Source organism: Protomyctophum parallelum (assembly GCF_964188405.1).
Source record: "Protomyctophum parallelum genome assembly, chromosome: 5".
In the NCBI taxonomy this organism is placed as follows: Eukaryota; Metazoa; Chordata; class Actinopteri; order Myctophiformes; family Myctophidae; genus Protomyctophum; species Protomyctophum parallelum.
The window spans coordinates 26,431,038-26,451,037 of record NC_139702.1 but is presented as its reverse complement, the minus strand read 5'-3'; the positions used below and the strand labels follow the sequence as shown (position 1 = coordinate 26,451,037).

Here is a 20,000-nt window from a genome sequence, read left to right as displayed (position 1 = left end):
TCCCCTGTCAGTTTCAGAATTTATTTTAAATTCAGCCCCAAAACAGCCCAAAACGAGACAGAAAGAACATCAGTCTGTCTCCTGGACCCAGATAACATCCACCCAGAGTTCATGATCCATCAGAGTGCATTGACGCCTGACTCTGTGCGTTCTTCTCGTCTTTCTTCCGGAGGTCCAAGCTCCCCCAAGACCTGGCGCTGTGCTGCTGTCATATAGTCCTACCCATCTCACTGCTCTCCTGCATCCCATTTAAAATCTTGAATCTGTTCTATCCCTGATGCTGTTTAACACTCACACCTACGACGTACCAGAGACAACATCCAGAAAGTATGGTTATAGTGCCATAAAACTGTGAGCACAATAATCTGATGCAAGTATAGTATAGTGTAGTAACATACATTATGGTAATACGTCACATCATGACATAACCCCATATTATGGCTCTTTCAAAGTACCAATGGTTAAACAGATGATCATGCGGAAGTCCTACAGACCCATATCGCTGCGCTGTGTCCCATTTAAGATCCTGGAGGGGATAATGCACAGCCTCATTGAGCCAGTGTGAACCCACAACTTCCAAGCGAACATGGGGAACGTCAACAATGGACCAGGTAACAGTGCTCACGCAAGACATCGAAGACAGCTTTTAACCCAAAGAGAAACCTGGAGTATAATGTTCCTGGATCTGACAGCCACGTATGACACCATCTGGCACCGCAGACTTCATCTGAAGCTGAGGACAATTACAGATCACCATTATGTTGAACAGGATATGGGCATCTTGGCTACCTAAACCTTTGCAGGTGGTGCCTGCAGCTCAGTACTGGTAAGACATGTCGGTGGCCTACCATCTCTACAACAGGGTAGCGAAAAAGGGACTGAATGTAAATGGTGCATTTATGTAGCACTTTTATCCAAAGTGCTTTACATGATGTGCATGACATTCACCCATTCACACCGATGTCGGAGGAAACCATGCAAGGCAGAAGGCACCAATCTGCACATTGGGAGCAATTAGGGGTTCAGCCGCGTCTTGCTCAAGAACACTTCAACACTAAAGGTCATTTACACACTGGCGAATTAGCGACGCGATGCGAATAAGCGATCTGAAAATGCGAAATATTGCATGTTGCAGTTCGCCTGCGAATCTCTGCAAAATACGACACCAGAGCGAACAAATAAAAGCGAAAACGGTCGCATTTTCGCACATTCGCACATTCGCCACTGATGTGGAAGCTTGCATGGACTTCAATTGTTTTTTTTTTAAATGTGAATTATTCGCACGAATATATCGCGTCGCCAATTCGCCAGTGTGTAATGACCTTAACTCTGCGGAAGCCTGGGATCAAACTGGGAACCTCACAGTTCCCATCCGGTCGCTCTACAGGCCACGGTGACATCAAAGGTCTCACAAATTTCCACACAAGCCTTCATCTTCTCTGCAACCGAATACTGTGCCCCAACCTATTCTAGGAGCCCGCACATCAACCATGATCTCCGGATTATAACTGGCTGCCTGAAGCCCACCCTTGTGTCCCACCTCCACCTGCATGCCAATCATTGCAGGAATTGCCCAATCATCTGTCAGGTGGAGCAGAGCCCGCCAGGGCCCAGATAGGCATTGCCTCAGTTTTTGTTAGGTTCACCTTAAAGCCTGATACATGTCCAAATTGCTGATCTTACGCGTTTTGAAATCAACATTTAAAGCCTCTAATAATCGCTGGTGTTGTAGACCTTATGAGCTCTGCCAAGGGCTCGATGGCGAGCGCAAACATTAAGGGGCCTGGCGAGCGCAAACACCTCAAGGCATCCTTGTTGACTGTCCCACGTCCCAAAGAAAATGGATCAGAGCAATAGGGGTTGGTAGTTACAGTTTTACTTCTTTATAAAGCTCTCAATGGTCTCGCACTTTCCTACCTACGTACGTGACTGCCCCCCCCCCCCCCGCCTCAGGTCCTTCACTGTTCGATGTGTCTAAATGGCAACTAAAAAACAGGGTGAAGCAGCTTTCTGCTGCTACAGGTCGACACGTGGAACAAACTCCCACTATACCTTCGACAGGCAGCCTCTGTAGACATTTTTAAAGCACAACTCAAGACCTACTTCTACACTTTTGCTTTTAGTTGAGCTTTTAAAATCCTTATTGATATTCATGTCCTCACTGTATATTATTATATTGTAGATAACCTGTGCCTTGTACCATACACCATACATGTATGGTTGTGCACCATACATTTAGTATTGGAGATGTTAAGGGCAAGTCTATACTACCCAGTCATGCACAACTTTTAGTTCTCTGCTCAAGACCTCAAGTACATTGCATGATGGTGCAGCATAATATCATGTTGAATCATCTGCATAAAGAACTGTTGTGGCACATTTTGTAGCCCAAAATAGGTCAAAATTTGAGCAAAGGAAAGGTCCTATAGGCAGCTTCCCTGTTTTAACTCCTAAAGCGCCATTGCCGAAGATTATTGTCAATTGAAGTCTAATTTTGATACTGACGCTTAACGCCATTGCCGAAGATTAATGGCAATTGCGCTTTTATAGTGCATTCGATCGATCAAGCCATAATGCTACTTACGTTAGCCGGTTAGCTAGCTTTGTTGTTAGCACAGCACTGGATCGCCCATATTAGATCGTCGTCGCCATAATAATCCATTCTATCCGTTTCTTTCAATCGCCTGTATCTCCTATTCCTTGTCCCAGATGGCATTTTGGTTAAAACAGCGTTTCTTTGACGGCACAGAGCCGGCGATGTGGAGATCTCCAGTGCACCGGCATAGATCGATCATGTAAACAAGGCCTGTCTGTCGAGCGTCCTAGGATAAGCTACTTCCGGTACACTTGAACTGTGGCTTTTCAAAATAAGAGCTCAAATTAAATAAATGCTGCTGTGAATTAGATCCTAATTTTTCAATAAATGCTAGCGGAGTAAGAGTTAACAGTTTGTACACCTCTGTCCATAAGAGACTTTCTACCTCCTTCTTGGAATTTTAAATGATTTACCTGTTTTCTTCTGCATACATACGCGCTGTCAGAAATGTTACTGCACATAAACATACCATTAATTTCAGAGAAAGATGAAAGTGCAAAAATGACCCGCCCTCATCCCACATCTTTGATCTGTAGCTTAATTTTGTTTGTTTGTTATTCCGTGAGCCCATAGACTCCAATGCATTCTGTAAACTTCCGGTTCAGTCCTTTGTCACTCTTCGCCGATAGAAGTCTACTGTATGTAAAAGAGCCGCCATTGGACTGGCCCCATGACGTGAACGGAGATGTCGTAACTCTCCTTCAAGGGCTCTGGTGTAGCTCAGCCGTATACCATAGTAATTATAGAAATGTATTTAGGAACAAAGGTAGTCTACCAACGCGCCTCAAGCCTGGAACGGCTTGAGTCACGCGACTCTAATGAACATTAGTTGTTCTGTATACTTAGCACCTAATAAAAGGCTCTAAATGTCCGTGCTGCTCCAGTGTCCTCTCCTCCTTCTAATAGAAATGTATTGTTATTAAAGAAAAGAAAATTCCCACTCTCTCAAACTTGACCTGAGGAACAGTTATTCTCATAATGGTCTCTAACCACTGTATTCACATTCATGGCAGATACAGCTGTTGTTTACCTCCATGCTGGTTCGGTTGCATTGGTGTGTGTTGGTGAACCAACCAGGTCCCTTGACACATTGGTCCACATCAAAGGCCTGAATGTTAACATCCACCCGAATCACTCCCCTAAAACAGAAAAACACTCACTCACACACACACACACACACACACACACACACACACACACACACACACACACACACACACACACACACACACACACACACACATATGCACGCATGCACGCACACACACAAGAACAAGTCTTTTACAAAGTGCTGAATGCTTTTTAAACTATTAAAAGCACACATAAACACCTCAATTAAAGTAAATCTGCTTTAAAGCCCCAATCGCCCTTTACCCAGTCAGGTACCCTGGTCTGAAGCTCCACATTTCCTCTAGGATTATTTAACTTTAATTTGCCCCTTTTCAAATGTCAGACTTCAGCTAGCTTATTCAATATCATCTGTCAATCCAAATGATTAGAAACATATCTCCAAGTAGCAAAACAAAACAAAGAGGGCTCAGGGGCAGTCTGGATCTGAATAATTTGGTAAACATGCAGAATGCCATGATTAAACCCTAAGTCGGAACAACTTAATTGTCACATTTACAACCAGCTTTTATTATTTGTTTAATAATTGTTAAGCTTTGGTCATGAAACTATCTTGTTGGAAGTTTTATTGCTGATATATATAAACTAAAGCTATGGCTCCATATTTCTTTATTTAGGTTATTAAGGACCAGGCTGAAACATATAATACTATGGTAACATATAATTATAACTTCCTTTTCAGAAACACCGTTACATTCAACAATTAAAACAGACTGAGGGGTCCTTACATGAACTCGGGTTCATGTCGTTTTTAACGGTTTTAGTAAAAACCTAATCATAATTAGGATGATCTTAAAACATACACCTGTCATCCATCTATTATGGTGACATCCTTAATTATAAGAGAGCTGGAAGTCCTGACCTTTGACCCTTTAATGACATCATCAGCACAAGACAGACAGAGAGGTGTATAATGGGGTCCTGACCTGAACTCTGGCGTGAGGTCAGGCTTCAAGCCGTAGAAGGACGTGGAGAGAGTGAGCATCCACCTGGGAAGGAAACGGCCATCCTTGCATTCCAGGAAAGGGGCATTAGCCCATCGCACCCCGCTCCGATTGGTCACGTAGCTGTCACCCTGCCCCCATTTGGGCGTGTCTAAGGTGGTGAGGTCATTGAGGAGCACCCGTTTGGACAAGGCAGCCATGGGCTCGTTGAATTTGAAGCCGCGGAACCAGCTGTCGTCGGGGGCCGGCGCTGGGGGATGCAGGCTCTTCCAGGCCCTGGACAGGTCCTGCAAGAGGATGCTCTGAACCTTGGGGGCGAGGTTCCTGGAGGCACGGAGCACCAGCTGGGGCACTTGGGCTGCCGGATCGGCGTCGAAGGTGAGCAACGCGTGGCCGATGAGGAGGTCGGCCTCGATGAGAGCGCGGACCAGGGCATGGTACCACTCCATGTCTTCCCTCACGGTGCTCTCCCGTAGGTCGCTGGCCTGGAAGATCATGTTCAGGAAGTTGGCCGTGTTGGCCAGGGCATTCATGGCCGGCTGGAGAGGGGCATAGAAGCTCTTCGGCAAGGGTCCCTTCAGCTCTTGCGGGCTGTACGACCGAGAGCACACCCCTCGTTCCAGAACGGAGGGATCTCCGCTGGATAAGTAGTTCTCGGCCGGTGACCAGTCATCCTCTGGGGCTTCCGAAGGTGTTGGCTCGATCCCTGGAGGCTCTGGGCTAGAGGGGCTCTCTGGGGTCAATGTGGCATTGTATAAAGAGTTTGTGAGGTTGATTGCCTCGGCCGTGCCTGTTCCCGTAAAGGCTTTGGGGGTCACCTGTGCATGGGAGAACTGAGGAAGCAAAAGGAGAAGCAAAACCAGCTGCATTCTGTAATCCACTCTCTGAGGGTTGTCACTGACAAGCCCTGTCTCTGATTGGCTCTCTTAACCGCTAGGTTGATTTCCTCATCATCAACAACATTTCCACAGAACCTTGGAAATGCCTATAGCCTCCCCTCTTTACAGCCTCTTTTCCATCTCGTCTCTCTCTCCCGCGCTGGTCACGCAGGCTGAGGTTGCTGCAGCAGCAGGTGTCTGGGATGATGATGATGATGATGATGTGCGCGGTATGTTTGCAGTGCTCTCACACCCCGGGGTGCACGGCTCCATCTGTGCCTCATACAGCCACACGTAGAAACCCTCCACCAAATGCATGCGTGATTGTTGCGTCGCTGGGAGGGAGACACGGAGGTTAAGAAGGCAATCCCCTCTCCAGCATCTCCTCCACAGTCCGTCTCATGCTAGTTAGTGTGTCCCTGTTTCTCCAGTGACTATCGAGTGTGATAGTTGCTTGGAGAACAGTGCCTGACTAAAGCCGGTCGATATGTAAAAAAATAAAAATAAAAGCCACAAAAAGGGAAAGAATTGCAGAATTTCCCAAGATGGAAATGAAGGCGTAAAAAAACACACAAACTGAAAGGGTGCGCAGAGCGCACAGGAGGAGAGGGAGAATCCCCTAAGTTGAGGGATTCCGTGGGCGGCGCTGCTGACCCTCACAGGAGAGACGGGGATCCGTACAAGAAGTACTCCCACTACTTCCTAATCTATGCCCTCCTTTTCCCCAGCACATCTCTCCCACTCTTCTGACTCTCTCGACTCGGTCACAAGCTTCTCCGCAAAGCGCCTCTCACTCACTGACGGGAGTGACGGCGTCTAGCCCTGCTGTTCAGCCCTCTCCCTCCCACTTCATCTCCCTCTCTCTTTCCCTCCCTCCCTTTCCTCTCATACACCCCACAACCCCCCCCCCCCCCCCCCCCACACACACACACACACACCACACGCTGCCTCCCTCGATCTTTCCCCTTCTCTTCCTCCCTCCCTCCCTCCCTATACCTATTCATTCTGAGGATGAGAGGTGATGAGAGTGCTACATCTGTTGGCCATAGAGGCTACTGTGTGGACACACGCACATGTGAGTATATGTGCATGTGCGTGCGCGTGTGTGATGTGTGTGTGTGTGTGTGTGTGTGTGTGTGTGTGTGTGTGTGTGTTAGAGTGCATAGCAGGCAGGTTAAGCCCTGCGTTATTTGGGTGGAATCCCTCTCGCTCTGTGGATTAACCCCTGCTTCCACGGTCAGAGGAGTTGATGGGGGATGCTCTTTTATCGTCATACATGCACTCACGCAGTAAATGCATTCTGAGACACACACGCTTAGACGCACACGCACACACACACACACACACACACACACACACACACACACACACACACACACACACACACACACACACGCATGCACGCATGCACGCACGCACGCACGCACACACACACACACACACACACACACACACACACACACACACACACACACACACACTGCTGAGCTTAGGAGAGTGGATAGCAGGAGTGGTGCTGTTTGCAAGCGCGTACACACATGCATGCGCTTGCCAGCTGTTTCAGGAGAGTGGAAGAGGGGTATGGTTCCCTCTTAAGTCCTGTGCTCACACACACACATACACACACACGCGCGTGCGCGCACACACGCGCGTGCGCGCACATGCACACACGCACGCGCGCACACACACACACACACACACACACACACACACACACACACACACACACACACACACACACACACACACACACAGACACACACACACACACACACACATGCAACCTCCTCCAGGAGCGTGCTGCAGAGCATGGGAGGCTCTGCAGTCAAGTTAGGGGAAAGGTAATGAGGCTTTTGTGCATTGTGTGTATTTACATTCATATTGGAGAGCCAGAGAGAGAGAGAACATGTACACTGACATCACATGCAGGTTACAAAAGAGAAAAAGAAAGTGCTTCCATCCACCTATATGTCATTTGTTGACAGCTATAGTCTACACCAATGGTTCTCATTCTCAACCTTTTCACTCCTCAAAATAATCATATTTGAACTGGAGACGGCCCACGTCTTGGTTGTACTGGTCAGCTCCCAGGTTTTAATGTGTGTGTGTGTGTGTGTGTGTGTGTGTGTGTGTGTGTGTGTGTGTGTGTGTGTGTGTGTGTGTGTGTGTGTGTGTGTGTGTGTGTGTGTGTGTGTGTGTGTGTGTGTGTGTGTGTGTGTGTGTGTGTGTGTACGTGTATGTGCAGGGCGTTGCTGAAAATTAGCACTTGTGCTCAGCTACTACCCTGGGTAAATAAAATAAAAAACTTGTCTTGGAATGTATAGGAGTTGAGTAATTCAATTTAGTTTGACTGCAGCAAAGACTGCGAAACCACCCGTCCCACATTTCGCGGGACAGTCCTGAAACATCTGCCCCCCATCCCACACAAACAGAACAATGCCCTGCAAATCAATATGGAAATACAAATGTGAATATACCATAATCACAGTAGTCTTTAATCATATTCAAGGACTAGCTAACATTAAAGGTCCATATACTTGGCTGCCACATGGCGATCACCACTCACGAGTGAAAGCCAGACGTTGGAGGGCCCTCAGCCCCTCATAATAATAAATACGGTAATAAATATAGCTGCAAGCAGCGATGAGACGGGGCCAAAAAAGTAATAAAAGAATAAAGAAAAAAGCTATACGCAACATATGCCCTTCTCTTATTAATACTTGATACTCAATACAATGAAAATTACTATTACTATTAGGACTAACAAGTAATGTTATATATAGAGGTGGAGTCTGGACCCTGCTAATGCATGGTTGGTTCAGGAGTACAGTGTTGACAGACAACCAACCACTTAAGCCAATCAGTGTAACAAAAAAACTGACATCATCTTGAGTCTCCAAACAGTGAACGACACTCGACACAAGACCGAAACAAGGATCCTGATGAATACCAGACGACTCGCCCCTTTACCAACTCACCCCCGTGAAAAGTGTTAATGTATGCAACAAATGAATGGAAATGTGATTTCAAGAGTGAGTGATTAACCACTAACCAGGTTACCAAAATCTTTGACCGAGCAAATCATATAGGCCTAATTGACTGACTCATTGGGAGATCTAAAGGTCAGAGGTCCTTGAGAATGACTGTGAGCTTCACTTCTTTATATTTTATGAAATATAAAGCCTTAAAGGCCTGACATTTCACTTTTCTTACTTTTTGGAGTTCTGTGATGTGATGTCCCAGTCAGGATGAGGCCAGGATAGATCCTGTCAAACATGAGATGGCCGACTCGACTTCTCCTACGCCTACGACAACTGGAGGAAATTGTCCGGCAGCCAAGGTGGACGGGTGGGAAATTTGGTAGGTATATAGTATTTTTTATCGGCCTAAAATATTGTCTATATACATTCATGAATCCACTTGCTGACCGGCTGTCAATATTGGGCAATTTCTTTTTAGGGGTTTCTTGTGACCCTACCATTAACATCCTATGGCAGGCAAAAATGTCAAACTTTCCTTTTGCTTTAAGTAGCATGTGACATGTCAAACTAGGGGGTTTTCATGATTCTGAATCCATTCAAAGCATTTGTTTTGCACAAAATACACTCCTTGGGCTAAAAACGGCCATAGACGTCATGACAAATGGTGCATTTATATAGCGCCTTTATCCAAGGCCCATTCACACACCGATGGCAGCGGAAACCATGCAAGGCACCAACCAGCACATCAGGAGCAATTAGGGGTTCAGTGTCTTGCTCAAGGACACTTACTCTGGGGGAGCCCGTGTTCGAACTGGCAACCTTGCGGTTTCCATCCAGCCACTCTACCCCTGAGGTCAGCACATTTTGGGCACATTTGGGCAAGTGGCTATGGCTGCTTTTAGCCCAAGGAGTGTATTTTGTGCAAAACTAATGCTTGGAATGGATTCAGAATCATGAAAACCCCCTAGTTTGACATGTCCCCTGCTACTTAAAGCAAAAGGAAAGTTTGACATTTTGCCTGTCAGAGGATGTTAATGGTAGGGTCACAAGAAACCCCTATAACAAATTGCCCAATAGTGACAGCCGGTCAGCAAGTGGATTCATGAATGTACATATATATATAGACAATATTTTAGGCCAATAGAAAATACTATATTAGGCTATACCAAATGTCCCACTTTAAACAAAAGAAGCCTGTCGTCTAGTGCCGGACTAAAAAGAGAAGGACATCAAGAACATTTCAAGAGTAGGCTAAGAAAGAGTGTAACTATGCACCAATGCAGAATGCACCGCCACCATACCTGTATATGCTTACCTTGAGAAAAGAAGCCACATGACGATGTCTGGGAACTTTGGGAAGTATACCTACAAGCTAGGAAAACGGTGGTTTTAACTTCTACTGCATCCCTGTAAGACATTTACATTAGGCAAAAACCTCTCCCTCTCGCACCACTCTGACTCTGACCCCGCTGACCAGCTCAGCAACAAGTTGTGTGAAGCTTAAAACCCCTAGAAACCCATAAGGATGTACTCTGCGGGTCCCCGGACCCCATTTTGAGAACTACTGGGCTCATCATGCGTGCATTGCAGGCTACTCAGCAACGTTCACTATACGTTGGCGGCCTGTAGCGACACCTGCTGGTAAAATAAACTAACTAAGTACATTTACTCAAGTAGGCCTACTGTCTGTCATGCTGTCTGTGCTCTTCACATTGCAGTGACATTAGGCAGGGTTTAAGCTACTAACTATATGTTATTTTAATGAACGTCAAAAGGCCCTCCCAACTCAGTAGCCTAAAGCCTACAAAATAGGTGAGCTGAATTAAATAATTAGGCAGTATATGTTTTAAACTCTCTCTCTCTCTCTCTCTCTCTCTCTCTCTCTCTCTCTCTCTCTCTCTCTCTCTCTCTCTCTCTCTCTCTCTCTCAATTCAATTCAATTCAATTCAATTCAATTCAATTCAATTCAATTCAATTCAATTCAATTCAATTCAATTCAATTCAATTCAATTCAATTCAAAGGAGGAGCTTTATTGGCATGAGCAAACGTACATTTACATTGCCAAAGCAGAAGTGGAACAAGACAATCAAAATAACACAATGTATTTACAAATAAATACATTGTGTATTATCTCTCTCTCTAGATATATTGTTTCTCTTGCGCCAAATTGAGGTGAAATTGAAACACCCTTTAAAGTTGGCATCAGCGGGCAACCCTCGGTCGGTGCCATGCACAGACCGGCAGGCGCAGCATTAGAGCAGGTGCGGTGCCCACTGCGTTGGCTCTGGAGGCATATGGTTGGGTTTTGAGCATTGAACTAGACAATTTTGTTTAAATCTTAAATGTTTATTTTTATGTATCCTTATTATTTATCAATGTATCAATTTGTAGGCTATACCTAAAGGCTATTAAGATGTTAAGACAGGCTTGCTATAGCATTTGAAATAAGCATATAGGCCCGGTGTAATACATCAATAAATGATCAACTGAGGGAATTGTTTACAAATCATGACTAAAATCAGGTTTAGAATGCCAAAAGGCAAAAGCCATTATTAGACTAATAGCGGCGCACATGCACGCAGTGTCATTATGAGCCCATAATAACAGAGCCTCGGAGAGCACACACACATGAGCACAGCGCAGAGGGTTTGCGGAAGTGAAGCAGCGGGTGGGGCTTCGTGGGAACGGAGAGAGAGACAGTCAGTCAGTGGTCATTGAAGCTTTTATTCTAGCAATATAAAGACCGTATGTTTGACCCCAGGGTTCCGAGCTGGATATATTTAGCGGACGTCGTAGGTATAAAGATGGACGCTGATCTGCAGGGAGGATGAAAGAGCGGTTGAAATACATTTTGCATTTCGGTCGCAGCCTATTTATGGCAGATAGCTGCTCTGGCCCTTTCTTTATTATAGGAAGAGCTCATCATCGCGGTGTCGCTATGTGAAGTGTTGCAGAATCTGCAGATCCGCGTAATTCCTTTGAGCGGAATTGAGGAATAACTATGAACAACGCGCAAGATATGTCGCCCGATTTTGTCTTGATGCGCATGGTTTCCGCGGCCGAGGATGACCGCCTGGACGAGGAGAACGGGAATATGTCGTCGGGTGGAGTGGTGGCAGGACTCGGCAAGGAGGTCCTGACTCGCGGCGGCATGAACGGAGGCTTGGAATTCGCACGAGATCCGACGGCAGGCCTCGCGGCGCATCATCATCATCATCGCCCCAACCACCACCACCTCCTCCTCCCGTCGCTGAGCGGCGGCCAGCCGAGCGTCGGGGGAACGGCGGCGGCACCTGACATGATGATGATGGGAGTGATGGCGTCTCCTCCTCCCGCACAGGGTGCGATGGAGGCCCCGGGGTTTGACTTCTCTTCCAGAGGCGGCCTGCTACGGCCTCAGCTCCTCGTTTTCCCCGATATAATGCGCGGCGGGGAGGGTGTCTTAGACCGCGAATCCGACCACAGGATGCAGCCGAGGCATCCGATGGATATCGCAGAGAAGAGCCCCGGCTCTGCCGCCCCTTGTGACCTGCTGTCCGCCTACAACAACACGCCGAGCCCGCACGGCGGCGGCGGCGACGCGCAACAACAGAGCCACTTGGTTCAGACATGGGGTCTGCATCCGCGGGTGACATTATCCACGGTGGCCGCGGGGATGGAAGACATGTCGGCTGTTGAGATATGTCGGCAGCACAGTTTGATCACCGGCTCCACGGAATGGCCTTTGTTGTCCGATAAAGCCACCCCGCTTGCCATGATCGAATCGAAGTGGGGTCGATGCGCGTCCGGGGACGGAGAGGGCTCCACGGTCTTCGAACTGGCCCGGCGGTTCGGGGAGCTGGGCGTCCGCGCGGTACCCAAGATGCTGTTCAAGGATGGCGAGCTCCCGCAGTGCTCGTGTCAGGGCGCACACGGGCCGGCGGTGGGAGGCATGGAACCCGGGGATGACGCGACCGAAACCAGCGACGCTTTATTGGTGCTCGAAGGGCTGGGCACCGGGGATGTGGCCGGGCTGGGCATGGACGAATGCCCGGGAGACGACGAGACCGAGACGGACGATGAGAGCGGACGCCGTGCGTTTTTGCTCAACAGGAAAAGGGAAATTGTTCAGAAAATGTCCGGAGCCTTTTCCCTCAGCAGCTTTCAAGCAGAGTTGACTAGACAGGTGGAGGGGATGTCAGGGAGCTCCTGCCCCACGGCGGTGCAACTTGACGCGCAGGCAGCGTGCATCCTCCACAGAAACCTGTCAAATCACCCGAGCTCGCAAATTCCCCCCGGAGTTTCAGAGGTCGTGCCTCAGGCTCCGGTACCCACACCCGGACAGAGCTCGACCCGAGCCACCAGTCCTAACCTCAGCCAAGCGTCGACACCCAGGAGGCGGCCCGAAAGGTGCTCTAGTGCGCCGAGGACGCCCACGGGCCGAGGAGGGTGTGGGGACAAAACGCTCAAAGTTCCGGTGAAGTCCAGGAAAGGCTCGCTCAAGATTAGGCTGAGCAAACTATTCCGGACTAAAAGCTGTAGTGGCTCCAACCATCTCCTGGATAAGAGGCCTTCGGTGACCTATTCTATCTCTTCCGCTGGGAGTCTAATGGATATGGCCACTGGTGCTGAACAGGACAACGACAGGTAGGCTACAATTATATTCTACAGTAGCCTACAATGCACTCACACACCAGGCAAGGGTCATCAATATGTCCATACGGGCAAATGTCTCAGTATCAAGTACATGTTCCCATGTAGGCTAATGTTCATATTTGATCATAAGACGCAGTCAGTCTGGGTCCGTTTTTTTTAAGAATAGGCCTGTATGTATGGCACTGATTTACTATATGACAATATAGCATTAGTCCACTGGCACTGAACAGGACCCCCATAATGTAGGACAAACAATTGGACCCATAGGGTCCATTCTCCCAGAGCTATATCAAGGTTCTGATAGTATTGTCCACTCATTTGTATGACAAAGAATTTGGACAAAAAACGTCCACCACAAGCCAGCATGACAATGGCCCCCATGCTTATAACAACACATGTATGCATGTGGCATGTCTAACATTTTCTGTTGAGTGAGTGTTAAGTATAATAACATGTCCACACCTCCAGTCCTCGCCTAACTTCATCTACTTCTCTCCATCTCTCCTCACATGCAGCCACAGTCAACCTCGACTGACCAGGGCCCAGAGTGCCTTCTCTCCTGCCTCCCTATCAGCTTTCACTGGTAAGGGCCACGCACGCACACGCGCACACACACACACACACACACACACACACACACACACACACACACACACACACACACACACACACACACACACACACACACACACACACACACACACACACACACACACACACACAGTCACACACATGTTTACCCCTCATGAATGTTGCTGTGGGCCGGAAAGACATCTGAAACAGCAGTTTCATCATGTGAGGCCTCTATGGCTATACACATTATTGAAGCTGATACCATTGAGGTTATTGTTTTCTGGGGTTTAGGCCTGCCTACTGAATGGAACAACCTCTCAATCTCCCAGGCTATTTAGGGTTCTGTATTTATCGTAAAAATGTAATAATAATAATAATAATAATAAATGATCATGTTGTGATTGATACCACACACTTTTAACAAACTTTAACATCTCTTTGAAAGAATGCAAGAACGCTCGCCCCAAAACATGCTCGCGCCCTGGGTCAAATCCGACGACCTCGGAACGGCCGCCACCAGCTATTACTAAACGTAACCTCAGTAAAACTATGCTGAAACGTAACCTTATTCCTAACTTAAAATCCGTAAAACAAATACAAGAATATATACAAGAACCACTGGGGGCAACCGGTCTGCGACAAAAATGTGTGTTTTGAGGCGAGCCTTCAGCTTACACTTTGACATTTCGTGGTCACGTATAGCATTTGCTCTCTATCTTGCCGTCATGGAAACCCTATTCAACATTCTCACTTTCTATGTTTCTGTCCTTCTTCTTTCCTCTCTTTCTTTGACTTTTAACCCTTCTTTGTCTTCTGCCTTCATGTCTGGGTTGTATATAGGTGAGACTGTTTCCCTGATGGATGTAGATATTTCCCGCCGAGGGGCAAACACTCCTCACCCGCCCACACCTCCGCCTCCCCCACGCAGAAGTCTCAGTCTATTAGGTATATCTCTCTCATCCCTCTCTTGTTCAGTCAACACATGCTTTCTGTTGAACTAAAAAACTAACCTCTAACCTTCCTTCTTTGCATGCATTTAACTCCATTTCTAAACCACTGTACCCTTGCACATATTTACAATTTGCCCCTAGCAAGACAGACCTATCTCTACACATAATCTGCTGGTCTTTTAAACTTGATTCCCCCCCCCCCCCCGGTGTGACTTCTGTTGTGTGCAGAAACTTGCAGCTTTTAGAGAAGCAACATTGTGGCGATTTGAAAGGTTGTACTTCAGAATGCATCTTGTGATAACATGTTCATACTTTTAATGTAACATTATTAAATGTGACAACAGTAGCATATCATCTCTGTCGAGTGGAAACCTCATATGTCCAAAACTGTGGCTTTTCGGGATTCAAATTAAAAAATATTCAGAAGTAGCACATCTGCAAGCTCAAAACGTGTCGCTTTGCGCAGAGATTCGAGCTTGTGGATCTGCCACATTTGGTCCTTTTGTGTGACGCTGTAGTATGATCTAGGCCGTTAAGTTATGAAAAAACACAAAAAGTTAGAATAATATTGTATATTATAATCTCATATTATGAAGAAAGGAGGTTTCTACGTGACAGCAACAATATGTCTTTCTCTTGATGATTTTCTTTTGTGATATTATTGAGCTGATAGTGATAGTGATAGTCTTGCTGACTCACCACTGTGGACAGTGTGTCTATATAAAGCTGAATCTTTCTTTCATTGATTCTCAGGACTTTGTTTCAGGTTGAAAAACAAACAAACAAACAAAAATCATAAAAAATGAAGCTGCAATCAAAATATAACCTAGATCAGTAGTTCTCAAACATTTCAAGTCAAGGACCCCCAAATTGATTAGGCATCTGAAATATTAGCCATCTGACAATGTAGTGTGCCAGGGACCCCCAGTAAAGTAGATTTGTGTTAAAAAAGAATTAAACATAAAAACTTTCCCAAACATCTAAAATTAAAAAAATAGCAGATGTACAATATCACAGTGCGTCACTTCGTGCCCTGCTGCGAGTTTGTACATCTGCTATTTATATAGCAGATGCATGGATAAAACAAGTGTGATGCTATATTAACTACTTTTGCTGGGGACCTAGAACCGCCCCAAGGACCCCTGAGAACCAATGCTCTAAACTCTAAAGAAAGTTTTCTCAGGACTTTGCTTCATAGGTTGAATGTCGAATAGTCTACTTTCTACTCATTCTACTACAGTGTAGAGGGCAGTGGTTAGACCATATGCCTTTAATGTGGAAGGTTGTGCGTTTGAACCCTGCCTGGGGTCCACATCAGCAAGGGCATGCAGTCGCAACGTGTTCCTAACGCCAAATCAAATGGGTACAGATCTGAGTCACGTCTCCTGAGGAGGCACGTATGTAGCCTATATCCTCCTGGTATGGGGTATCCGGATGTAAAAACAAATCCTACTACAGTGTAGAGAAGCCAGGGTTATGTGTTCTATTCTCACTAACATACTGTATGTATGGTACTGTAAGCCAGTGGTTTCAACCCTTTTCATATCATGGTCCACTATTTAGGCTAGTTTGGCATTTGAGCCACAAACCACCATTTAGCCTCTCAGACCCAAAACTTAGAATAACAGGAAACCGATAACAGATGAATAATAATAATACTAATTTATATAATAATTAGAATAATAATGTAATTCTTGAGAGCGTGAAATGGCACTGTCAAGAGATCTATAAGGGTCCATTTGGTTATACCAACTCCATCATTTAGCTGGGGACTGGCTGGAACCCCCTCAAGGACCACTGGTGGTCCGGGGCCGGTGTCACTGGTTGAGAACCACTGTTATAAGGCACTGGCAAGTTAAAATGTAGCCTATTTATATAAATACAGTGAATCTTTGTGTGACGCACTTATACAGAATTACTACAGAAGCACACTGCATGAGCCACTTGTCTGGTTAATAATTTGGAAGTGGGTGGGTATCAATTATTATCACTATGCTTACAAATGCATGTTGTTCTGCCAGAGAGAGGTTCACGTTTTGTTCTTTGACATAATTGTCAGCGCCCGTTAATATCTAATCCATGCATTGTTATATAATTTGTGTTTGTGGTCATAATAGAGTTTACCCTAAAATTAGCCTAATTTATTATCTTTATTAATTCGAAACCCAATGCAAAAAAAATCCATTGTAAGTCTGCCGTTAGGAAGAAGTAAACAATTCCTTCTGATTCCATCACACATAGTGTCTCCTGTGGATAACTGAGCCAATGTTGAATGTGCTAATATTATAGACCCCCCCCCCAATCCCATCCTAAGAACCTTCCTTCCTTCCATCCTTCCTTCCTTCCTTCCTTCCTTCCTTCCTTCCTTCCTTCCTTCCTTCCTTCCTTCCTTCCTTCCTTCCTTCCTTCCTTCCTTCCTTCCTTCCTTCCTTCCTTCCTTCCTTCCTTCCAACCTCCCTCTCTTGCATCCTTTTTTTGTTCATGCCTTTATTTGTTCACTCCTTTATTCCCTCCTCCCCTTTCTGCCTCCCCCCACCCCCCACCCCTGTCCTGTTCTTGTTCTAGATGACATAGGTGGGCCGCAGCCTGGGCCTTTCCTAATGAGTGTCATGGGGGCTTCCCTGCAGTCCCTTCCCCTGCCTCTTCCACCACCTCCTCCCTCACATGCAACCATCCAGCACAGTATCAGCCTCAATGGTAAGAGTGTTGGAGGAGGGATAGATATAGTTTAGCCTTGCATCATCAGGCTTTCTACAGCCACACAGAGGCTTGGGTTTCATTCCGAACTAACCATTGTGAATCGGTCCCACATAATAATAAAATGTGGACCTCTACTCCTCCCATGGGGGGAAATTCAGTTTTCAGCTCAACCCAGCTGCCCCTCAAGGGGCATGGAGCAATTAGGGCTTCTTTCTCAGGGTCACAAATTGGCATTGCTGACCCTGGCCTGGAATCGTACTTGGGACAACCAGGGGCTTTGGCTCCCCAGAGGGGGTCATAACCACTTGTCGTCATCATTTAATATGGGCCCCTTCACCACAGAACAGACAGCTATCGGTTTTAAAATGTACAATGTTCCCCCTTTAATGTATCAAATGAATAAGAACTACTACTATTACTAATATATAAATTACTAATTATATAAATCTACAAAACTGGACCCCTCCAGACAGCGCGATGTGTTGTGACATTTGCTCAAGTTGTGGAGAAGGGTCAGGACATTTACTTGTGACTTCATAAAGCTTCCTGTCAACATGTCCGAATCAAAGTGATTCACTATAAAACAGAGAGGTGATAAAAGCATTGGTTGTGGTTTGAGTGCCATGTTTTAAGATTCATTCCATAACATTTCCATGTAAAAGTTGATTGGTGGATCACAGGGTTAGAGAGTCCATAGTACCACATAAATAAGGCTATTAGTCCTTCCCAGTTCCCACAGCTGACTTCAGCTTGAATCTGACCCAAGGCGTTTACTGCATTTCATCCCGCTCTCTCTCCCCCGCCTTTCCTGTCCCTCTGTTTGCTGTATCTGTCTTAAAACATACAATGCAAAAAAAGGGAGGGGAAAAAATAAAAATAAAAGTCAAGTTGCATGCTGATGTTATAGTCGTTTGGTCATTTTAAAGTGAACTGACATGTTTTACTTTCGACACCTGCAAGAGTACATTATTTTTACTTTTTTTTTTTACTACAATCTCACCACGTCATATGAAATCTGCAATGCATTAGTAGTAATATTAGTTCCAGATTGGACTACGTCCTGAAATGTAACCGAGTCCCTTTTCTTTCCATTAGATGCATTTCTCCGGGCCCTGCCTCACTCGAACCCATCACATGCAGACACCCTGCACCCATCTAGACTGGTCCCGCCTCCCATTCTCTGCCCCCTGCAACGGCCTGAAGCTAGCAACTTCACCGCCAGTCTGAGAGAGCTGGAGAAGGTACAGTACTACAGTACATGGTGTATTTGCTGTACAGTATGTGTGTGAGAGGGTGAGAAAGACTGACAAGGTGTATTGTGTGCGCATGTGGTCAGTGGTGGAAAAAGAGAGAGAGAGAGAGAGAGAGAGAGAGAGAGAGAGCATATATCGACTATAGCAGACTTGCAGATGTTGATGTTTCTGATGTTATCCACCTTCCTTCCTGTCTATTGTGGCGGGTACTGGGGTCATATCTATCACTATCAGTATTATTAAACTGTATTATAATTGATGTTCAGGTACTAGAATACATACTATACTGTATTAACAATCCACAGAAAGAAAACAAACTAATTCAGAGGTAATCTACAGTATTACTGCAGGGCTCCAGACGGGAAGCTAAATGAATGGATTTGTTTTTCGTCAGAACACTTCTCCTAGCTGCCAGTAAGTAACATGCAATAAGCAGAAGAGAATCATGTCAAAAGCATTCAGTAAAGGCCACATTCAAGAATGGGCCTGGCCTGCACAAAACAATTACACAATATAGCTGCAAGCAGGGATAGGACAGGGCCAAGAAATTAGAAAAATCACACCCATGTGTACTGAGCGGTGCAGGCTGCTCAACAACATTCACACTGAGCACTATAACTATAACTGCAGCGTGAATTTTCCCTTTTAGGTTGCTCAACAATGCCACTTCAGGTCAACCAGCGGTATTGCAGCTGTTCGTACCCCAAACAGACCCCAAACAGACCGACTTATTGTGCATTATTTTATTGCTGGTGGTCAAACGGTTCATGAGATATGCCTGTTCAAAAATTTGCATTTTTCAAGAAGAAGAAGAAGAAGAAAACAGAAAAATGCAATAATCGACCATAGGCCCTTCCGGCTTGGCCCCTTAAAAACAGATTCACTGTCGATCAACAATTCAAAACTAGCGTATAGGCCCAGGCAGTGGCTTAACCGTCTGGTACCCCACCCGACTGGTAATCCAGTCGCAGTGTGCCGCGGGTTCGACTCCCGAGCCCGACACGGCCTTTACTGCATGTCTTCCCCCATCTCTCTCCCGTTTCCTGTCAGCCTACTGTCTGTCCCTTCAAAAACCAATAAAAGGCGTAAACTGCAAAAAAAAAATCTTAGAAAAGAAAAACAAAAAGAAAGTAGCATATGAAAATTAATTTAGACAGATGTTGGGCTGGGGCATGTGACCATTGTGTTATCACCACCTGTAAACCCCCAGGGGGCCACCCTGCCACTATACGAAAAATAATTCATATGTAGGCCTACTTGTCCTTTCCCCACTCCCACTCTAGTGCGGATGGTACTGGGGTCCTATGAACTGGGAGGACGCAGAGATGAAGTTGAAGGGGAAGCCGGACGGTTCGTTCCTG

At 46.1% G+C, this 20,000-nt stretch overlaps 2 protein-coding genes across 2 annotated transcripts in view; one reads left to right on the top strand and one right to left on the bottom strand.

Moving 5' to 3' along the window:
* The window catches only part of gpr179 (G protein-coupled receptor 179), a gene marked incomplete at both ends in the record, with an annotated part of 25,218 nt that extends 19,681 nt beyond the window's left edge, over positions 1–5,537 (bottom strand). Inside the window, 2 exons of the mRNA XM_083764394.1 lie at positions 3,627–3,735; positions 4,651–5,537. Of these exons, the coding sequence (XP_083620520.1) occupies positions 3,627–3,735; positions 4,651–5,537 (996 nt within the window). The remainder of the gene's footprint in view (positions 1–3,626; positions 3,736–4,650) is intronic.
* A 5,726-nt stretch (positions 5,538–11,263) lies between these two features.
* socs7 (suppressor of cytokine signaling 7) overlaps positions 11,264–20,000 on the top strand; it is a 13,834-nt gene continuing 5,097 nt past the window's right edge. The window contains exons 1-5 of the mRNA XM_083764764.1: positions 11,264–13,154; positions 13,679–13,746; positions 17,252–17,383; positions 18,482–18,627; positions 19,923–20,000. The exon at positions 19,923–20,000 is cut by the window's right edge and continues 91 nt beyond it. Coding sequence (XP_083620890.1) covers positions 11,530–13,154; positions 13,679–13,746; positions 17,252–17,383; positions 18,482–18,627; positions 19,923–20,000 — 2,049 coding nt within the window. The 5' untranslated portion in view covers positions 11,264–11,529. The remainder of the gene's footprint in view (positions 13,155–13,678; positions 13,747–17,251; positions 17,384–18,481; positions 18,628–19,922) is intronic.